The sequence below is a fragment of the Falco biarmicus genome, chromosome 1 (assembly GCF_023638135.1).
Source record: "Falco biarmicus isolate bFalBia1 chromosome 1, bFalBia1.pri, whole genome shotgun sequence".
Lineage (NCBI taxonomy): Eukaryota > Metazoa > Chordata > Aves > Falconiformes > Falconidae > Falco > Falco biarmicus.
Genome location: NC_079288.1, coordinates 40,777,846 through 40,800,417, shown reverse-complemented (window position 1 = coordinate 40,800,417; position 22,572 = coordinate 40,777,846). Strand labels below are relative to the sequence as shown.

At 40.3% G+C, this 22,572-nt stretch overlaps 1 protein-coding gene across 4 annotated transcripts in view; it reads right to left on the bottom strand.

Moving 5' to 3' along the window:
- ZDHHC8 (zinc finger DHHC-type palmitoyltransferase 8) overlaps window positions 1-22,572 on the bottom strand; it is a 125,664-nt gene that overhangs the window by 6,080 nt on the left and 97,012 nt on the right. For 3 of the 4 annotated variants that reach the window (XM_056340881.1, XM_056340895.1, XM_056340900.1), the window contains 8 exons: window positions 20,570-20,742; window positions 19,769-19,871; window positions 16,340-16,431; window positions 14,522-14,654; window positions 13,533-13,650; window positions 12,708-12,817; window positions 8,726-9,762; window positions 461-5,777 (listed from right to left, as the gene is read on the bottom strand). In XM_056340881.1, coding sequence (XP_056196856.1) covers window positions 5,606-5,777; window positions 8,726-9,762; window positions 12,708-12,817; window positions 13,533-13,650; window positions 14,522-14,654; window positions 16,340-16,431; window positions 19,769-19,871; window positions 20,570-20,742 — 1,938 coding nt within the window. In that variant the 3' untranslated portion in view covers window positions 461-5,605. Of the gene's footprint in view, window positions 1-460; window positions 5,778-8,725; window positions 9,763-12,707; window positions 12,818-13,532; window positions 13,651-14,521; window positions 14,655-16,339; window positions 16,432-19,768; window positions 19,872-20,569; window positions 20,743-22,572 lie in introns of those variants that run through there. The other variant, XR_008822141.1, reaches the window with a different exon arrangement.

Here is a 22,572-nt window from a genome sequence, read left to right as displayed (position 1 = left end):
CATTACTTAGAGACAGAAAAGCCAAGATTGCTGTAAGCCAAGATGTCTTCAAATAAAATGTACTAAAACAGATAATAAGCTTATATAATTCTGTTTGATGTAGCCAACATCAATGAAGCCTGGTGATTACGTTTTTGGCCATTTTATATATAAGGTAATCTCTGCCATGTGAAGACACGACAGCACAGAAATATCACTGGCATTTATAATGAACATGCTTGAGTGGACTGTTGCTTAATGTAATTAGCCTATATATGCAAATGATGGCATCAGAAATCTTGCAGCAGCTGCTGTTAGGAGGGCTTGGCAACCGTGTGCGTCATAAGCCAGTCTTACAGATCAAACGGACATATTTTCAGACTAGATAGAGACAGATAAGTGAAGAGAGATTAAAAATCATACATCTTTGGGATATATAAATCCAGATATCCTGAATAAAACATTGCAACAACTACCAATATAACATTTTTTCCATAGTTATTCTGTAGCAATGATTCACAATTGTGCTGGACCGCAGGATCCCTATTAACTCCACAATTTTAATAAAAAACAGTATAGAAAACTTCATTCAGTGTTGATCCATTGGTCACAACAATGAGACATTCTTTTACAGACTCAGCATATTTTCTACTCTACCATAAGCACCTTGAAAATGAGACTTGACCTGCAATCACTTCTTTTAGTGTTTTGTTACTTGCAGATTTTGCACTGGAATTGGTCTTTCCAGTCCTACTGTTTCAGTTCATGTTTTGCAAATGGAAGTGAAAAAGGGCAGCGTGCCACGAACCATGTCAGCAAAAGAATGCACCTGAGCCATAACTCATCGGGGTGAACCAGACACTTGAAAATACTGAAGTAACTCAAAGGTTTAAAAAATATATATGTATTACGAGAGCCACAAAAAAGGTTACAGACAGAGCTCCACAAAGCCTGCACAGATACATTCCAACAATTCAAGGTGGCAGAACAGGTGAAATACAGACCATAAAAACGGTTCAACATTAACTTTCCAGACTGTCAGAGACAGCAACCTTGACCCCATCTTTCCCCCCCACAAAAAAAATATTGAATATATATCTATATATCTATATAACTCTAGTCTGGACCATAGATATAGTCCAAAGAAAACCACATTGCAATTTCCACATTAGGCTTATAGGAAAATAGGCATCATCTGAGGAACATCCATTATAACACCCATGAGGTGATTATCTTAGGCCAAGGTGAGATAACATTATGCTTGGTTAGCAATTTTAGAACAGCAACACAACACAGTTCATTTGCTGCACATGGCTACTAACACATAGCTCTGTGCAACCCTTACAGCTGACTTTAACCAAACTAAGTAATTACATGTGTTTTGTTTTCTTTAATATAAAAAGAAAATGCTAATGTAAGATATTAGGGCAGTTCCTGCTATGACCTTTCTTAAAAATTCAACACTTGAAGACTTCTTTAATGTACTTGCTTACAGACACATTTTGAGACTGTATTAACGACCTTCAGGAAAATATGCCACCCTGCCTGAGGCTTTTTCCCTTGTTCACTTCAGGTTATGTCTGCATCCAGTTCTGACATACGGGGCCAAATGCTGGTTGTATAACAGTGCAGTATTTGGCCCAGAGTTTCAAAGTCTTTGCTATTCAGACTTTCCTATGAGGTCAACGAACAAAGTAGTAAAAAAAGAAAACATTAAGGCTTCAAGTAAAAATATTTTCTCTCGCTCCCACCCATGTAGTAAGGTACATTTAACTTCCTAATACTCAATATATTATACAATTAAAGATACAGAGATCCAACTTTTCAAGGCAGATTTACTACAATGAAAACCTGGACACTAAATGGGAGTGTATGAACAGGGAACAAATGGCTAATTAAATGCAATATGCAATGAAGATTGATGCAAAACCTAAACAAAAACTATTGCTGTTTTTTAAATAAGTAATACAATCCACAGCTAAAAATAAAAACATGTTGAAAAAATTTAAGACTCCTGAAACATGAAATAAACATGACAAAAGTAAAGAAGTTACTTTACAAGATGTGTTAACTTGTGCTGGATTTTCGTGGCTGATCTCCACCTCCTGTAAATTAGCATCACTTAAATGAGCTTTGATGGAGCCACACCAGTTTACACCAGCTGAAGATTTGGCCTGCAGCATCTTTAAAAACTGAGACTACCTGGGCAGAAGAACCTTACTGCTAATCTGTATACTGTTTGAAGAACTATACTTCAATATGGGCTGGATCCTGCTCCAAAATTAGATTTAATAAAGAGGTCCCCAGTCCTGCAACAGGAGCTATGGAAACAGACACTTACATTTATGAGAAAATAGCTGCGGGTTCAGTGCCTTGGATGGAAATGAGGCTGGACTTGCTGCATGCAATCTCCGGCTAACAGTTCTGCTTAGATTATTCTTTCAGAAGATTTGAATAATTTACTCCAGGCTACGTGCACTGAATTATATGCAAACCTCAAAAGGAAAAAAAAAAAACCCCACACAACTTTGGTACCATTGTAAACCTATTAACAAGTCAAACATCTCTCAACTGTGGGCAAAACTACTCACAAAATACATAATCCTTATATATGAACCTGTAATGACACAATGCATTCATTCCTTCCTCCCTTACCCCTTGTGAACTATGTCAAAATAACCCTGGATATTAGTGCTTTATACACACAATACTGTGTTTAGTCTTACTGAGAAATTCTCTCATGAACTAATGTAGTTAACTTCAAAGGCTCTTTGGCCCTTCAAGTTCCTCCGTTGTTTTTTTGTTTATAAATGCAGGAAAAAGAACAATCAAAGTGGAGCACCACTGGGATGCAAATCTCAGCTATTACACTGGTGCAAATTTTCAGCCTTGCTTGCATGAATTTCATGTACGTATTCAAAGACATGACAAAATGTGCCCTTGTCTCGCTCCCTAGCCCAAATTCAGTGTATCACGTGTTCCATCTTTTTCAGGGCTTACATATGGCATACATGATACTTTAAAAACAAGTAAATCTTGTGATACTCTATGCACCAGAGTGAATTCCAGTCCTTGAGGAAGTACTGCATCTTCCTGAGGAGTTAACGTCAGGGTAGAGTTGCAGGTTAATAACAGTTAAAGATGGAAGAAATCTGTAAGGCCATCTGGTCTAGCCCCTTGCCCCTGCAGGCTCACCTCTTACAGAATTTTTTTTTTTAATGACTTGTCCAAATATAGTCTGGCTGTTCTAAACAGTCTCCAATACTCTGCCTTGGAAGACTATTCCACTGCCCCTTCCCCTCCATCTTTTCTGCCCCCTTCTAAATGCAGACCATTGGTTATCAGTGACAACCTTTTGATTTACCTTTGGTTTTACATCTTTAAAGTAAAGTATTTTTAAAGTCATGATACTCAATTTCCACTTCATTGCTTAGCCAGTGTCATGGGTTTAGCCCTTTAAATCTTTTCATCAGCCAACCTGTCCAGTCTTTCAATATATATTGCTCCATCTGTACCTGATCCAGTTTGTCAGTACCTTTCTAGTACCATGGTGCCTCCAACTAAGGACAATATTCTACATGCCAGTGAGCAAATCGCATAGAAAGACTAGTGCTTCTCTGCTCTGTGATGTCCCTACAGTAGGCATTTAAGATACCACCAAGGTGATAATATACACACTGATTTCTAGTTCACTCTCTCATAACTCTGGCCTATTGCAGCTGCATTGCTTTCCAGGTTTCTCCCTTCAGGCGACACTGAGCATTACACAGAGAGATGATTTAACTTTCTTATGTTCTCTTCAACCTTTCTCTCCAAAAAATTCTGTGATATACAAGGGACACAATAAGCATGTATTGCAGCAGATGTTAAGATCTACCAAATCAAAAGATAAATTTTAACCAGGCAAAACTGAGGTCAATATTTGCCTTCCAGAATAATTAATATCAACATACATGAAAATAAGTAAGATGCTATCAACACATTATGAATTGCTACTAAATATCTGGAGAGCTCTCCATTATAGTCAAAGACTGAAAAGGATTCAATCTCTTGAAACAAATATCCTGAAAAGTGATTAATTTAGTTCTCTAGTCAAAACTATTCACCAGGAAAACCAGGTGGGAAGCCGAGGTTTTGTATGCTGACTGGCTCAGTGATAAATAATCATTTTTAGTGACTTTGGCAACAATTTCTCAGGATATTCTTAACAGCACACATGATCTGGCTAGTTAGCATTGGTCCAGATCTCAGTACTTTTGACTTCTGAGGTGGTAACTGCATGGGAAGGAAAAGAATCCTTATGGAATGGAGACAAAAAACCATTCCATTTGTCCCCAAATTAGCTTTGCCAGAGTTCTCATATTTGTGACAAAAGTAATGCACCCCCCCTTTCTTGTTTTTTATGGTAAAGCTGTCTTTAAGTCCAACAAAGTAAATGTAGTTTTCTGGAGACAGGAAAAAGAAACCTCAGAGTGTTGAGTAGATTTGATTGATACTATTTTAAAAAGTTGCTCCCTAGGGGAAAAAACCCCAAATGGAAAATCCTTTGTCTAACAGTATTGAAGACCAGAGGGAATGTGCTAGTAATTAGGCAGACAGAAAATTTATATCCTTTAGATGTATGCTTGGCTCAGTTACACACACTGTAAATTCAACAGATCATGATAACCTTGCTGCAGGATTACACAGATGGCACCAGGACAAGGCAGTAAACCATGTTATTGCCTAAATCCAACAGGTAAGGAGGGTGCAAGGAAAGCAGCTGATGGCTGTTTAAAATATGTTCCCATCCAAACATCTCTTTTCTTATCTGCTTGGTTTTGTTTCCGAGTCAGAGAAGCCTTTAAAAACCAGATGGAGCAAGAGGTCGGAGTGGAAGATCCTTACTGGTGTTGTGGTCCTTTTCCATGAGAGACAAACACGCGCACACGCACACACACAATTTCACACACAGGGAGGCAAATGGCAGACAGTGAGAAGCTGTTGCTATCCTTTCTCCTGCTCCCATCCAGGACCAGGGAGCAGGGAGGCTTTTAAAGATGCCGCGGCATTCGCAGCCCAAGTGCCCTTGCCTTGCTCCTTCCCAGGAGGAGGAACCCAACCTGCAACACCCGGGGGACACAGAGCAGTTCTCACACACGCAGACTGCCCAGCACAGGAAGCCCGCTTTCCATGTCGGTAGGAAAACAGCAGCCAGGCCTCTGACTCCTGCCGGACACATTGCTGGACAGAAGAACTGGGAAGGGGAAAAACTAAATGATCCTGGACTGACCATACTTTTTCACAGCACAACTGGTACAAAACAGGTTTGTTGGACAGACACACGCACAATGGCTTTAGCGCTCTCTTGCATGAAAGAAATCTGCTCTGTGGTTATGGTGTTAGGTCATAGCCAGTTCCTGCCTGTTGCTTCAGGAAGAGTCTGATGGACTGTACAATTTTATTCCCTTAAGAATAAGGCTGCAGCTGGTTTTTGGCCAAAAGATGAAAACAGAACAAACCCAAACAAGAAAAGGAGAGTGGCCGGCTGCTGCTGCTCCTTCTTTGTTGTTATTTGAGTCTTCACAGTGCTCCTAGCTTCATGGCTGGCTGAGTGGATGGCTCTTTATTTTTAATTAATTGTATTTTACACTGAAATTTCATAGGTTGTTCCACCAACTCCAGACACCTTCTTAACACTTGAGTGTCTAGCAGGGCTGACAGGTGTCCCCTGGGAACTTGATGTTGAACCCAACCTGGATATTCCTTTTGGCTGTCCATTTATTTTACTGTGAGGTGTCTTCAACTGCATGTCATCCCTGCATCAAAAGAAATACCAGAAGATGCATTGTTAGTAACTAAAGTGTGATAGCAGAATGGCTTCATTCAGGATAAACAATTACCCCTGTTACCCTGAGTCCCAGTGTTGCAAAATATTCAAGCATGGGAGCAACCTTGCTGAAGCCAATATATTTGAGGAAAAGCCACTGAAATGAGAGAATTCATTCGGCTATTAGGTCAGTGGATCAGACCCCAGTAATATCTGTTCATTTAATTACTTGTTTAAATGCTTTGTTGAACAAAACTAATTGCATAAGCATTTGTAGGACACAGGAGGGTTTAATTGTGACCACTGTTGACCTTAAGCCAAACTGTGTCTTACTATCAGAAATAATACTCAGAAAAAACACTGCCCAGTTAAATATCCAGTTAAACAAAATTACGTTGCTCATCTCTGAAAGACGTAAAGGGAGGTGAAGCGCAAGACTTCTTTATGACAGAAGACACAAACTGAATCAAGTCAGAAAGCACTCTAGGATGTCTGTAATTAAAGACCATATTCCAGATGGACTCTTTGAAATAATATCCTTTCTTATGACCTACTGCCAGGGAGCATGGACAAGAGGCTTTCCTCAGAAGATATTTTAAATCTAGGCCACTACACACTAAAGTGTAATGTGTCTCTTCCCCAGGACTCACAAAATAATTAGATAAAAGCCTAGTAAAGAACTTGTTTATGTCCTGGAAGTGTCAGCACAACCGGGGTCTGCTGTATTCTCACATCTTACTGCTGCACAGTGGATGTCTGCTTGGGTTTGCCTCAGCCTGTAAGACTGGCTCATGCCAGCAGCAGTGACCTGGGGCTGAAACACCTTCCACAGAAGGGAACACCACCTGTCTGCCTGCGAACCAGGACAGCCTGAGATACTTCAGACCACCCTGACTTTTTCTGGAGGCCAGAGGGTTTGATGGATTAACTGTATTCAAAAGGCAATTTCTTTCTTCACATGTGTCTGCAAAACAAAACAAACTACTCTAGACTTTTACACAGCTGTTGATAGGCTCAGAATAGCTCCAAACCTAAACGCACTTTTTATGTGGCAACCTGGCATTGACAGCTGTACCCTGGAGCTGAAGCAGCAGGTCCATCAGCTCACGCCAGCCTGGCTTCTGCTACGTGTTTAAGCTGTGTTTGCAGTAGAGAACAGAGTCCTGGATATCTGAACCAGCAAAACCCATATACATAAATGTATTAAAAAATTATTGTGTGGTTTTGTAAAACGCTGCTATATCCCCAAACAGCTGAAATATGCAGGGACCGAATTCTACATTTGTCTCACCAAAGTACTGCAAAAGCCCTAATTCAGTGCTGAAATTCTCCTGAAGAACACAGTCTGCCTCCTGAAACAAGGCAAAAAAGAGCTGGGGAGTGTTAGGGGAAACGGGAGAAGGGAAAGTAATTTGTAGCATGAGTGACAGGGAAAATGTGCTAGGTTTGTAAAGCACAGAGTGCCTGTGGGAGGTTTACTTCACCCGGTAAAAAACTTGACGTTTATTAAGCTATTTATTATTAATGTAGGTACTTGAGTTGACTTTAGGAACTTCAGTAAAAAAGATCCTCTGCAATTGTATCATATGTCTGCAATTTTCTTTAACATCTGATGGGACCTGTAGCTATTTTGATAGCTAGACCACTTTTGCCAGACGCTGTTTTTCATTACTTCAAAGAGTTGAACCAAAGTGAATTTACAGGCTCTACGTTTTAAATAAGCACAATGTAAAAGCAGTGGGACCAACAGGCTGACAGCATAACTAAGAACCAGAGACTAAGAAAAGGTAAAGACACTTTTCATATTAGCATCTTTCCTACAACAGCAGCTTATCCATCCAGGTCTCAAACAGAGGGCAAAGAGGCAAAAGAAGGTCCGCAGGTTCTCTTTCACTGAAACAGATTCCTTTCTTGAATACATATGAAGAGGAAAAAATGTCTGACTACCTCTTGAAAGTTAGATGTATCATCTTTGCAACTACAATTCACTTGAAAACACTGAGGAAAAACTTGCTGCCACTAAACTTTGGGAGACCTACAACAACGGTTCTCCCACATTTCAATAACTTTCCCTAAAATGCTGAGTAATACTGGAGTGAGAAACCTGTGACCTTAACCAGAGGACAGCATAGTGCAGTAAGTGCCAGATGCAAAGAAAACCTAGATATTTCTGAGCCCTCCAGGTCCCAACTTGGCTGAATTACTGTATCCTCAACAGGATCATGTAGCGCTTTCCAGACTTTCCAAGCCCTATAGTTTCCAGAAGGAAGAGAAAGAAATATAAGTGCATGCAGAAGCTGCAGCTGATGCTCATGCTCAGATACCACTTACTCAGGATCTCAGCACACCAAATCCTCTCTCTCTCTCCGTGCTTTCTCACAGAAAAGGAAGGAGGCAGCGAGGCCGTAAGGTGGTCTGTGCTTTTATCACCAGTTCTGTACTATGGGACACTCAACACAGCTAAATACACAGCTCTCTATGCCAAGCACAATTTCCAGGATGGCCTCAGCCCATTTCCCTTAGTGCAGGGTATGCCTGCATGTACTGTGATCCCAGCTTTGCCTCTGTGTCCAAGCAACGGCTGGGTCCAGCCTCCTGTTAGGCTGCAAACTAAAACAGATCCACCCTTCTGTACTTAATGGCAGGGGTAATCTGCCCCATACCTTGCAAATAATTACCCAATTCAGCTAAGACACTGAATCACTATGATTTTTACAACTTGATTGACCACCTGCAGTTCAAGTTACAGTAAATGTGAAAACATTTTGTCATGATGAGGTTGCTGTGGGGGTGTCGCAGAACTGAAGAGCGCTGACAAACTCCCACCCTTGCTGGCCTACAGCAAACATGCAATCTGGGTTGTACCTCCAGCGAAGTGCTCTGCATCTGCTTGCAAACAGATTCACATTGCTAAGCAGCACCTAAAGCAGTACATACCTTTGTGCTCCCACTGATTGCACCTCTGTAATTTCCACAGTGTTTACAAATGAGACAGCCTTTGGGCCTCCATAAGAGGGTGACCTAGGCATCCCTGTGGGGGACGATGGGACCTGGTGGCCTGGGGATTTGTAGGAGCCATTGCTCACCCTGCCCTGTAGTGCCTGATGGGACTGGACATTATTATTGGCTAAATCAGCTTGCAGAGAGGTTGTGGAAGTCCTTGGTGCTCTCGTCATTGCACTTGAGAGTGAAGACACTGAGGACTGCAGTATAGGGTTCCTTGTGCTAAAACTGGTAGCAGCCATCAGATTGTCTCTAGATCCGTATCTCATTGCCATGCTGCGTGGGTCTTCAGAGAGCGTGCTGACTTGCTGAAGGCTGTAGGAGCTAGGGGTGTCATAGACACCTGAATCTGCAAACACTGAATCAGGGTGCGAGTGGAGGAGCTTCTCCCTCTCTTCCATCTCTTTCCTCTCCTGGATGGATGCCATAATGGTTTTGGAAAGGTTATCATAGCGGACTGGGGAGGGGTCTCGCTGATGTGGAGCTGGACCCCCCAGCACCGGGCTGAAGCTCTGCGGTGGTTGCCGTTGCAGCTCGCTCCCCCGTAGATGGCACATTTTGGCTGATAAATATGGGGAGTGGTACCCAACAGAGCTGACTGCAGAATGGGCGATGCACTTCCTCCCCGAGGGTGACATGGGGTTTAGCAAACTGTCATATGAAAGACTCCCATTTCTGTTTGACAGGGAATTGGGAGAAAAGATGCTTTTGTAAGGGGTGGAGGCTGCCCCTTCAGACTTCATTGGATGAAGGGGCACTTTGTCTGTCCCTCTCCTGCCAGCAGATTTCAGGCTCAGGGATCGTGAATTGATGGCAAAGGAATCTATCTGCAGTGGGGAAGACTGATAGGTCTTGTGGAGGGAGCTCTTCCGGTAGCTGGGGATGTCCAAGCTGGGTTCAGACTGGTAATCAAGGCTCCTGCCATCCTCTTCTATCAGAGCCCCTTGAGTGTGTCCCTCCTGCATGGTGATCTAAAACAGAGGTGGATATGAGAAAGAGAAGCCAATGATACGGAAGAATAGGTTTGCTCTCCATGGTGAGTGCACAGGAAGAAAAGGGCAGGAGGTCTTCTCTCAGACTCTCAGCCCAGCTATGACACGGGCTCGTTATAAGGAATCTCCTAATTCCTGTTCAGCATATGGATAAGTATGCTGAACACTGCTCCTTAGAAGCAAGGAGTTATTCATAGTAAGTGCCAAATAATATTGACAGTAATAGATACGTCAATACATGGACACTGAAAATGCAGAATGAGAGACCTTCTCAACTGACACTCAAGTCTCGGCCAAGGTAAATCTGATTGTAATCTGATCATACTGCCCTTGGAGAAAGCACTTTACTTCAAATTTTCCACAAATAGCTCTTGAGTTGAGGGATGTCTGGTTTTGCATGCTGAGTCAGAAATACTTTAGGCTTCATTTCAACACACTGGGGACCAGCACACTCTTATCCACTTTACCCAGAGCTATAAATATTCAGTAATTCCGAATTTCTGGTCATAGGTCTTCAAAATTAAGCACCTAAGCTTAATTAAAGCAGAGAGGCTCCTTCCCACCATTTAGACAACAGTATGAAGCAATTTTCTTTTTTTTTATTGCCTGTGTAGGAGAGAGTGGCCACATCAGAGAAGGAAACAGGCCATAATTTATTTATGTGCATTGAAAACAGAGGACTTTGCTTTGTTTTACTTTATGAAAGACTGTTCACAGTTCTGTTCACTTAAAATGCCATTCTGTGCTAAGAAAAAAATTTTTGCTGTTATTTTTAAGGAATCGTTTGCCATAATGCCTAATAAATTGGATACATTGGTTCTGCAAACAAAGAATTAATTATCATTTGCATATTTAATCAGAGATGCAGTCAATGCAGTTCATTCTTTATCTAATTTCATTTAAAGGAAAATTATCCAAAAAAGCCTAACTGGCAAAAATCTGTTTTATTCAGAGTTTTTCTTCGTATTTTTTTCTTTGAGCTAGCAGATAGGGAAATAGGCAAAACAGCTCACTATCTTCTAGACCACGGTGCTAAATTTGGCCTTCTCTGGAAAAATAAGACCAAGTGGCAGCCTGTAAAGGAGGAGGAGAGAGCAATGACATAGCTTATGTTTGTGCTACTTATCCTTGTGCCCTGATCCCTCTTTTCTAACAGTTTTCACTGCTCAAAAGCAGAATTATATTGGCAGGCTGAAGAACTGATACAGAAGAGACAACATGGTATTCCCCACACCATCTAGTCTCTTTCCCTCTGTACCTTATACTTAGATATGGCTTGGCAGACAAATACATGCTATCCTATCAGCTTGCCAAGTGAACTCATTTTTATAATATTCCCACTTGACTGCTAGAAAGTGGTGACTACTCTAAAATTGAACAAGTCCACAAAGCTGATTGTATGCACACAAGTCAGCCTATAATAACAACATCTTTTTAGGTTAGGATTGAAACAGCAACCCTCAGAGTGAAGATGCCGTACCCTGTTATCATTTCATAGCACTGTCCAGTCTTCTGGCCTAATCAGAACCTATCCTGTATCTTTATTGCATCTATGGCTACATACTGAATAAATAAAACAAGTTTTCCTCCCATGGCACTCTGACTTTTGGCATCATGACCCAAAACACTGTTGCTTACACAGCTCAAAATTGCTAGCTGATGCCTGTAAATATTTCGAATTGGATGCCAAACCATTTTTGATGTAATAAAGTGAAGATGATAGGATATGAAATTTTTTGGATACAGTGAGTACATCGTTGTTCTTATGTTCACTTTCAGCCAATCTTTTCTTCATTAAGTGGACAAATCCAGAGAATAAGATTTATAATTATTGCAGTAAGACTAAAACCCAAACTTGGTGGTAGCTGGAATTCTATCATCTATCACCATCTTTCTATACTAGAGAAGTTTTCTTCACTATTTAAGGAACAATCTGCCTTATTCCAGTGTTGCTGCAGTCTCTACCATATTTTCCTTTCCTTACTTATACCACCCCCTTCTTGTTATTGCTGGGGTGACATGGGAGGACCCAATGAAATTAACTGTTAGAAAACTGCGCCGTGTGTGGTATGTGTGTTTTAAGGGTATCTCCTCTGGTGTGTGAAGGCTTGGATATATATTGCAAATATACAAGATAGATCAGTGATTTTCAAACTGCTGTTCTCAGGTCCTGGGAGGCCAAGGAATATCTGCAACAAATCCATGAGAAATAAGTAAGAAAAACAAGTCTATCAGCAGTGGGCTTAGTTTTGCACTCTTCTTCCAAAGGAAACAGTGTAAACTGTTTCAAAACTCCTAAGCAAATGAGGAAACAGTCAGAGTTCCAGAGCAAGCCTCTCTTAATTGTTTGGACCTCAGTTTTCTTGCAGGGAAAGATGATGCCAAGTATTAGGAAGGAGGTTTTTTTCCCCATCTAACCCAAACATGCTGAGAAGGTGCTAAGGTAAAATGTGAGGAATCTTCCATTAATTTTAACTAAAATACCTCTTGGGATGCTTTAAAAGTTCCTTGCAAGCTGACAACTTGAGGAATCACAAGCATGTTGTCTGTTGGCTAAAGGGTCTGATCCAGAAAAGCGCTAAGCATGCCCAACTCCCTCTGAAGTGAATGTAAATTGGCACCTATGTCAGGAGAGGCCAATGGAAGGTGACACTTCTCAGCACCTTAGGATCAGGCTGAGACACTTAAAGCAGCAGTGCATGCCTGTCAGCAGGACAGACATGTCAAGCTCAACAGAGGAAAGCTGCAAAAGCAGACATGTTTTCATAAGGAGCATAGTGGAAAATATATACTATCGCAGAACAATGCCAAGTGTTGTTATTTACTTTTACATTTTGACTTTCACTAGAGCCCTGCAGTGAATTTATCCTCAGTTCCATGTTGCCTGGTGTTAGCTGGGAGCAGATTCTCCTTGGCTCACTCACCTGGTCAGCTGTAGCATGGTAGTGGACTTTGGGATTGTTGCTGAACGCTGGTCGATACTTGTACATGGCAGGTGTAGGAGGGCTAATAAGTTTGGGTGAAAGGCCACCTTCTGTAAAAGAAAAGGAAAAAAAAAAAGACTTTATATTAAAATGTGTGGACAGAAAGCTATCATCCCTAATCCCTTGCTATCCACAGTCCTCTGCAAACAAATCTGTTCTGGAAAGAATAAAACTTGCAGTGCTGAATTCCACCAAAAGCAATGGGGCCCCTGTGGAAATAACAGTACATTGCTGCCAGATCAGTGATGTAAAGAGAAGAAACAAGGTATAATACGGTAAGTAGCGTGACATATTTTGGTGAGTAGTAATTTTTCCAGACTGAAATAGTAGATATTTGGGTTGAATTAAGCTACTAGTTTTGTCTGAAAAAAAGAGTTTTATTAATAGTATCAAAGCTTTAATCTCACATTTTCATAAATGTAATAATTCAGTTTATAATGCCTAAGCATTTTATACTTAGATTCCTTAGTTCAAAATGACATTTTTCATTTTTAAATTGGTCAAAAAATTAAGGTGGTGTTTAAAATGGTTTAAAAACAGTGTGAAATGTATATGAAATATCCACCCTATGCTTGAATGAACACTTGAAGCTGACTTTTCTCTCCCTTTCCTGCTGTTTATTCCCCTGGCTCAGAATTCCTATAAATAGAAAAAAACGCCTTCACCCAGATCCCATTACTGTTTTAAAAAAATACCAGAAGCCTTTCAAAGAGGCTGAATTATTTTCTTAGTAATAAAAATAAAACACTGATCGTGCAACTATACCTTCACTGGTCCCCAGCTGCCCTTTTAGCTCAGAGTACTTGCTTGGATCTCCTTTTGGTGGAAGAGGTGGTTGCACATCCATACTTTTGTCCTCCAGGCCTTCCAGGCTAATTTTAGACTGAAAACAACCAAAGAATCAATCATTACCCACAGCTCGGTTAAATAACAGCGCATGTCAGAGTGCTGGATGTACCAAACAAAAGCTACCTATACCTATAATGACAAACATGATTTAACATCCACTGCAGACAAGGACTGTCATGTGTAAAATTAGCATTGTCATAATAAGCCAGTATAATTTTATATGCACTGTCCTAGCCTACCTGGCATGCTAAATAACATTATCATCACACTAGTTAATACATGGTAGAAGACAATGGTGTTTTCTAGCATTTTTCAGCAACTTTCCAGGCAGCTCTCAGCAAGTAACTCTCCACAAAAATCTTGCAAGGTGGTTTCTTTTGAATCCACTGCTTTTTATATAACTAAACAAATCCTTCTATTTCATGTCAAGAGAAGCTGAAAAAAGACGACAAAAGAGAACTCAGTTTCTGAGCCAATATTCCTCTCACCAGATCACAAGCCTTCCCACAGTCTGGAAGCTCAAAACCTTTTTTTAAAGTAGAACAGCTGACCTGGTGGTACAAGGGTTCCCACACAGTGTTACGTTCATTAAAATTAATCTGAACACCAAGAGATGGCAACTCTTGGGACAGAAAGTAACTATTGCAAAGAACAGCCACCTCTTCCAAAAGATGCCCAGAGGCATCCTATTATAGAGCTGCAAAAAGAGCTGTTACTGGATCAAGAGCTGCTGTTACTGAACCTGGGTTACTTTCAGAGGATGAAGTATATGACAAGGAATCAACCTATACAATTTTCTCCTGAAAATGCATCACCTCAAATAAATTTTCAGTGACAAACTCATTCTCAGACTTGATAATGCTCAAGTCATGTTCTTCAAAAGCAGCACTTGAAGGCTGCCTTACCTTGCTCCGGTTGAGGTTGGCTTGGATCCCATTGTCACTGATCTTCACTGTGATCTGTCGCTCAGATAAATCAGGTCTGAGGAAAGGAGGCTTCACACTCACAGCTTGCTTTTTCTTGGGCTCAACTATGTACCTGAACAATTGTTCAAGAGTCATCATTAAAATAAACAATAACCTAAGAACAAGGCATAGAGACAATATCTTCCTGCTTCCAGGGTATGATTTAAGAATGTGTCAGAATCTAGGTAAGCAAACTCCATTTATTTCAATGGATGTAATAATTAAAAAGCAATAAAAATATCAGTTTCTTTTTAGTGAGCAAAAAGAGAGGAAGCATTAAAAAAACCCAAGCAAATTTTGAAGCCGAATGGACAAGAGCACAGTTCACATGAAGAGAGAAAAAGAGGCCTACCACCAATGGAAGCAATTTAATAGATCTTACCTAGTTAACATGAAACAGCTCCCCTGCGGTGGAAGACGGTGACTGGGGGAATAAGACCCAGCACACGGGGAGTTAATATGGAGAAGATGACATGCTGTCAGTTCTAGCTTACCACATGGTGACTTGTTTCTGTAGCATGTTTAGAGCGTTCAAATAAATGGAGGTGAAAAAGACAGGTCTATAGGAAGCAACAAATCTAAAGGGAAATGGCTGGCTTTAGAAATCTCATTTCTTTCCAGTGGACTAGAATTCTGCAAGTGCAATTGGGCAGTGGCTGTACAATGCATAAATATCAATACACACACAAGCCTTCTCCATCTAGTGAAAAGGACATTCGAATAGTGATGGCTCAGTGACCTTCAATATACAGGACAATTTGAACAAGTCTTCACAAAACACAAACATTCTGCTTGCTGAAAGTCTGAGAAGAGCCATGATGATAGTACTCACACCTCTTAACAGGAGTGTCTCCCAACTTCTAATATCTGGCTCTCTAAGTATCTTGACCTGATTTTCATGGTTTTTTAAGTTTCATAAGCAGCTATTCCAGTATCTTCACTTTAACACACATAACAGTCTTTTAGGACTTATTTGCTGCATAGCGAAGGAGGGTAGTGGGGAGGAAAGGCAGATAATCGTGTCAGGGTCTAGAATTGCTCAATACCCTGAAAAGGCTCAAATAAGTCCTCTTATAGTACAATTATTAACATGTTTGCAGCCTGGACAGCTCAGCATCTGGGATATTTATACTCCATCTGATCTACTGAATTAAAATCCTGATTTCAAAATGTGAAACGATAAATCCATTTCCCCTAAAATAGAAAGCCATAAATAAAATCCTGAGTTCCATGATGTAGACCTCATTGAAAATCTGTTTTATGATAATGAAAGTGCCAATGAGATTGAAAACCACAGCAGCCTTAAATTAGGTTTAAGTCTTAAGGAGAAAGGCTGATTTTAGATTCCTTCCTTTTCTCCAGCAGACTAGAATGCCTGGACGTTGACTGTACAGTGCAAAAAGTCGTGTTGGGAATATGGTAACATATGGAAACTTACCTTGTTACTGAAATGCACTGGATAAACAGTTGGTGAAGACAAGGGTATCAGCTCTTGATGTAATTTGACATGCTCATTCCAAATAAACATTTCTGGTATAAGGGTTATGAATTACATGAAGAAAGCAAATGCTTGGACAGGTTACAGCCATGCAAAAGCGAAGCAGCTATCACAGAGCTCTGCCTTCAGGAGTGCTTTGCTTTACCTCCCTGTTATTTCATCAATGGTCTTCCATTTGTAAGCCCAACCAAGCACATTTTCTGCCTCTTCCCAACAACTACTCTACCACCCTCATTCCCAGTTGAGAGAATTTCTCTTACCTGGGAGCCAAGGGGCTGCAGAGCACATGTTCCACATTACCGCAGCATCCTCGGGTAAAAGGATTCACTCCTCCACGGAATTTACCTGTCACCTGGAAACATATTCAGGACAGTGCTCAAACCTCTGGTTATATAAAAGTCATCAACCAACCCTCAGAAAGCCAAGAACAAGTATGCCTTGCTCTGACCCTACTGTCCTTCCCAAACAGATCATTTTACTTTGAATGCTACACTTCCTCTCTCCTGCTCTAACGCACCACCTCCATCAGCTATTTCTAGCTAGAAGGCACACCAACTAAAGGTCCCTTCCCCGAAGGGCAATGTGCTCAGTGTGGCTGGGTTTCAGAGTGACCAGGTTCAACTCCTCATGCTGCTCTTCGATTCACGCCTGCTGTTAGCCAGACATCCTGTTTTGAACCCTTTTATTCCCCTGTTACTTCCACTCATCTGCCTTGGTAAGTCCCCTCCAAACAAACAGGAATGTCAACTCAACATTCGTCATGTTGGATGAGAGCAATGTTTCCTCTCTATCAGCATCCCATTCACCGCAGCAATCAGTATGAACCACTGCCTTATGCAGGCCTTATGCAGGAGGGTGCCAGGAACTCCCTGGTGATTACTATGTTTGCTTGGAAATGAGCTAGTTTAATAAAAGCCAAGCCTCATTAGACTGGCGGGATCCATTCAAAGCTTCATAAGCATTATAAAGGGTTTGTACTCTACAGGCAGACACTTGAAAGTAACCATATGGGGATAAATACCAATAAAGCCAGAGAGATTAATAGTGGTTGCCATTAAAAGCATTACTGTTGCTGTTTGCAAGTAATGCATTTTAATCAACTCATAGTTCTGATCTAGCAACAAGTTTACAGAGTACTAGAAATATTTTAATTACTTGCACATAAAATAATGACAATGAAATGATTTTGCAGTATATTATGCTGGCCTCTTTGATATAACATAAAACCCTTTAAAAGGCCAAGAGAGAAACGCTGGAAGTTCTGGGTGTTGGAAAAGTAACCTGATGACTAAAACATGGGCCTGGGACTTTTGGCACATCTGCATTCATCCTGGGCTTAAGCTGACTTGTGCCAGAAGCTGGCAAAGCTCTTCATATCTCTGTGCCCATTTTCTCTCACACAATATGAAAATAAAATTTCTCTAACTCACAGATTACATTACTAATTATATCAATTTGGTTTCTAAAGTAGTTTGAAATCTACTGATAGAAAGCAGTCTCAGAAGGAAGGGTATTTATTTACTCTATTCAGAAACTAAAAATGCCAGGATATGAGCAGATGTTCAGTTATGGGTTATTTTGATTCCGTAAAAGACTTCCAGAGGCATTCAGAAAGCTCACAAACACCTAAACTCAGTCACTGCGCATTCCTAAATCAGTCTGCCTACTATGAATGCTCAAACCCAACAAACTCCAGAATGACCAAATACCAAAAAATTACAGTAAAACACCAAAATGTCTGTACCACTGGCCTAAAAAATGTACTGGGAAAAGGGGGCAAGTGTAGCTGAACATATTGTAACTGTAATGCTGACAGCAGATAACCAACAGTGTGAGAAAAGAGAATAGATACTGAGACTGCAGGAGAAAAGTGAATGTTTTAAAACAATGGCAAAACCCAGGAGCAGATGGCATATCCATCACTCCTGGTCTGGTGCTCTAATTACTTAGATATGCTTCCTTTCAAAGGGACCTGAAGGCTGGGAACATCCATCGTCCCATTACAGATAGGCAGTACATATGACTAAACAGAAATTAAGACCAGATTATATTGAATTTTCAGAATGGCATGGATGATTTAATCTCAAGTGGTTTGGTAGCTCAGGAAACCAAACCAAGCTAGGATGCATTTTCCACTAGTTATTTCAATCAAGGTAAAAGTCAAATTCTCAACTGTCCTAAATGTTAGTGTAGCCACAAACACAAGAAGTTATTTATTTATTTATTTATTTATTTAAATTTCTCCTTCCTCTGCAGCCTAAAATTTCCATGGACAGTTTTCATCACTGCATGAAGACAAACCTAAGACAGATAATGATTTGGGCTATGAGACTGCAATGCTCTGTGTTTTATGCTACTATTGTTAGCACTAATACTTGGCCAATATCAATTTTAAAATGAAAAGCAGCTGAATCCAAGCAGGACAGAGAAAAGCATTTAAAGGTCTACAGCTATGGTAAGTCTGCTTTGTTCAGAGGCCATGTTAGGCAACAATTCAGGATGATGTCAGATTCATTGCTTATGTAAACCTCCCACACTATTCTGGATAGAAGTTTTCATTGTCTCTTGTGGGATAGGGGACAATCTCTTCCCAGTTTATGAAGGCCTGGCCTCAGACAGTTGTCTTCAACTCTTACAGTCTGCACAGCAGCCATCCAAGCTACATAAGCATGAAGCCATCAGCCTGCAGGACAGCAAGAACACCATACTGCTCAGTATGAGCTAGAGAGTGCCCATAGATGCAAGAGCAGTAAAAATGCACTTGGGAAAAAAAAAAAAAAAAAAAAAAGTGAAAAAGAAGTGTGATGTGGAAAAGAAAGCAAAAAAACCCCAAATATATGAGGGGTGCTTTTGAGCTGGAGCTGTGAAAGGGTAAAGCACTGGAATGCACACAATTAATTAGCAGTGGGAAGAAAGCTATGAGCAGCTGATGGGCACACTGCATGACCCAGTGTCAAGCTTTCTAACAGAGCTATGCCTTTTGAATGGCAGGGGCATGCTATCAATTTTGCCACTACATCTCTATCACCGGTATCATACTATTGATATGCACATGTATATAGGTCTGGATCACCCACATTGGGGTAACTGCAGGGGAACTAATGTTTTACAGGCTCCTTGGCACAAGATCTCATGATTACACTTGGTTTGGAGAAGCAAAACAAGTTAGGTCCAATAGCCTCTCTATGTGCATGTGCACATACGCATGAGAACAAAAGAGAGTCAAAAAGAGCAAGACAAAGAGCTAGCTCAGATCTTATTACGACGTGCACTGTGGGTTAGCTGGGGTAGTTCAAAATACCAGGAGACAGGGCAAAAGCATGATTTAATCTTTTCCTTTCTTTTTCTTCATTCAGGCTCATGGTTAGTTCAGTCTGACTCATAAAGTTTTAACTTTTGGGGGTGACAGTACTTACCACATAAAACCTATTTCAAAGCCAAGAGTAGATTTTAAATGGTAAATAAGCCTGGGATGATCCTTTGTGGTTAGAAAGGGGAAATCTTTGCTTGCAGTGCATTCAAGTAAAAAAATTGAATTAAAAACTAGGCAATCTTCATAGATCTTCACAAAAGCTTTAGTATGAGTGTTACTGCTAAGATCTGGACCATTTCTTGCTTTACTCAAGCTGACTTGCTGACTTTCCTTCCCAACTCAACATCACCAACACAGAGAAAGAATTGCTCCTTACCTGTTCATTTGTTGTGCGCCCTCGGGCCACTAGAACGATGTGGAAGCCAGTGAGACCAATAACTGGAATAAAGAATAACCCAGCCACACACATGACAGCCATTCTGTATCCAGGAGTTAAAGAAATGGGGATGAGTGAAGGGAAAAAGAGATTATGAAGGGGAGAGAGAGCAAAGGAGAAAAAAAAAAAAAGCTTGGAAATAAGGAGGGTTCGCCTCATTTTTAATTACGTCTAACTAAATTCTATCTCAAAGCTAAGCCCATCTGCTCCTAACTAAGGCCATTATCCTTGAGATGGTTAAAAAACAATCTGAACTCATTGATTCTGGCTCTAACCATCTTGTAAAGACCATTCTGCACTCATCTATCAACAGGGGCAGCACCCCCCAGAGCTAGCAGTTTGTGTATTAGCATGCAGGGGAACCTGTTTCCAGGGCAAACTCTGCTTTACAATACAGTAACAAGTGTTTTAAATACAGTAAATAGTAACAAAACCCCACAGTTTATAGCCACCCCCAACTGGCAGCAAAATCCAGGGAGGCAGCATATCCTTCTGCTGGGTTGTCATGACAAAGACTGAGATAGACAAAAGGTCAGCTACAATTTTGTGGGTAATCGATGGTCACACAGGCAAAATGGGTACAGAGGAAAACCTGCACTAAGCATTTACAGAGGAAGAGCAATGGGGGATCAGGAGAGGAGTGTATCTCCACCATTTCCAGGAAGACAAATCTTCAGATTCATTCTTTCACATTTTCCTGAAGGACACCTTGAGTCTTGAAAGACCAAAAAAGAAGGATACGTAATGGTAGTATGAGCTGCTCCCAGCTTTTCCATATGGTTTAGCACAAAGATGAGCCCAAAGGTGAATACTCCAACCATGTGTGTACTTAAGGACAGCAAGAAGAGAAAAAAATAGCGGTAGTTCCTCCGTCCTATGCAATTGTTGACCCATGGGCAGTGATGGTCAAAATCCTTGGAAAGAAAGGGAGAAATAGGGAACAATATCGAAATGGTGAAAAGAAATATTTTGACTTAGAGACACGTCCAAACCATCACCATGTAAAACTACATCAGGATAGTTCTGCAGCTTTACAACATGCTAGACTCTCTTTATAAGGCTCTTAGGACCAAGTGGTTTCTGTATCTATGGGTGGAGAGGTACTTGAGTGTTTATAGGGTTTGAAGAGAGGATATTAAAAAAAATAAATGACAGTCTATTTATCTTAAAGCAGCAGAAACACTATTTTTAAATTATCTTTAGCTTGAGGGGACAATTACAATGAAGTTATAATAACCTGGAATGTTTTGAAGATTCAATACTGCTGCAGAATTATCTGCCCTACATTTCTGTATTTATAGGTAGCTGAATGAATCCACTTGAAACAATGAACATCACGAAAGATACTTTTTACCAAGCATGTCCCCAAAGAAAAGCAATAGCTGGGTAAGAAACAGGCAAAGTTGTGCACAAGTTCATTAATAGTTATGAACCCAAACCTAACTATTTGTCTTAGTCAAAAGTTCAAGGTCCCTTATAAAGTTGGATCCATTTTAACAGGAGATTTAATAATGAGGGCAAGCCACAGACACCTTTCAGGTGCCTTTACACAGTTTTATAGGCATGTAAATCCACTGTCTTCAATGGGATTATTCTTGATGTGAAGACAATATCTGGTGCACAAAATAAACCCTTCTTATTTCTGTGTTCTTCAGAACAGATATTACACATTCATTACATCATCAAACAAATTGTTTATTCTTTGTTTTGTGGTAATGCTATTTTTAAACGTTCCTCAATGATGACAAAGGGGTTTTTGTATTTCTAAGTTTTGCACAATGTATTTACCAAAAATTTACAAAGTACAAGGAAATGGATTAGAGCTTTCCCAAAGCACATAAGAAAATGACAAGAGCAATTTAATAAAGATCATTTCAGGCTATATCTGAAATGCTGACATAGCGTATGTCTATTATGCGAATCTGGTAGCATGCAGCCCAAAATACCTATGGATTATGAAACTATTATAAAGTACTCACTGCAAAGGCTTCAGTAAAGAAAAAAAAATCTGACTACTTTTGTCACAGATTCATTTTTGGGTCCCTCTTGTCACAGCAGGCTTTAGGTTTTAACTGATTTTATTTCTGCAAGTGTTGTCTGCTTTGTTCTGTTTGTTTAGCTCAAACATTTTATATTTGGGAAAATAATTTTTATTACACATTCTAGACTGAAAGTGAAAAGATGTGAATTACAACCCTGACTGGGTTCCACATGTAAAAGCCAGTAGAGTTGCTCCTATCACTATCTCCAAGCTCTTCTAGAATAGACAGGTGAGTGGGAAATAAGCATCACAAGAATCAATAAAGCATGCTGTTTAAGACCATGACTTATTGATTTATAAGTCATTAATGCTTTTTGCCTATATTGCTCCACAGCAGTCATATTTTAATTATATAAGCAGAGCTTGCCCACCAGAACAGTAAGGAACATTCAACTATCTGACCATCAATAAAACTTCCGGAGAGCTAGGCAGAGTCACCTTGTGTTCTCCTATTTTATTTAGGTTACTTTTGGATTCTCTCCTATTTCCATTTCTGCTGCAGAACTGACTCCCATGGAGCCCTTATGGCAGCATGAAATTGCAAGTGTTTATACCAGTGACTTTTGAGCAATCTTCTGAAAAAACTTTGTTTGTTGAAAATTATTTTTCATGTTGAGCCACTGGGGAGAGTGGAAGATAGAAATTCTGTGGGACAACTGAGAATTTACCATCATCTAAACAATCCCTAGGATCTAGAATTAGT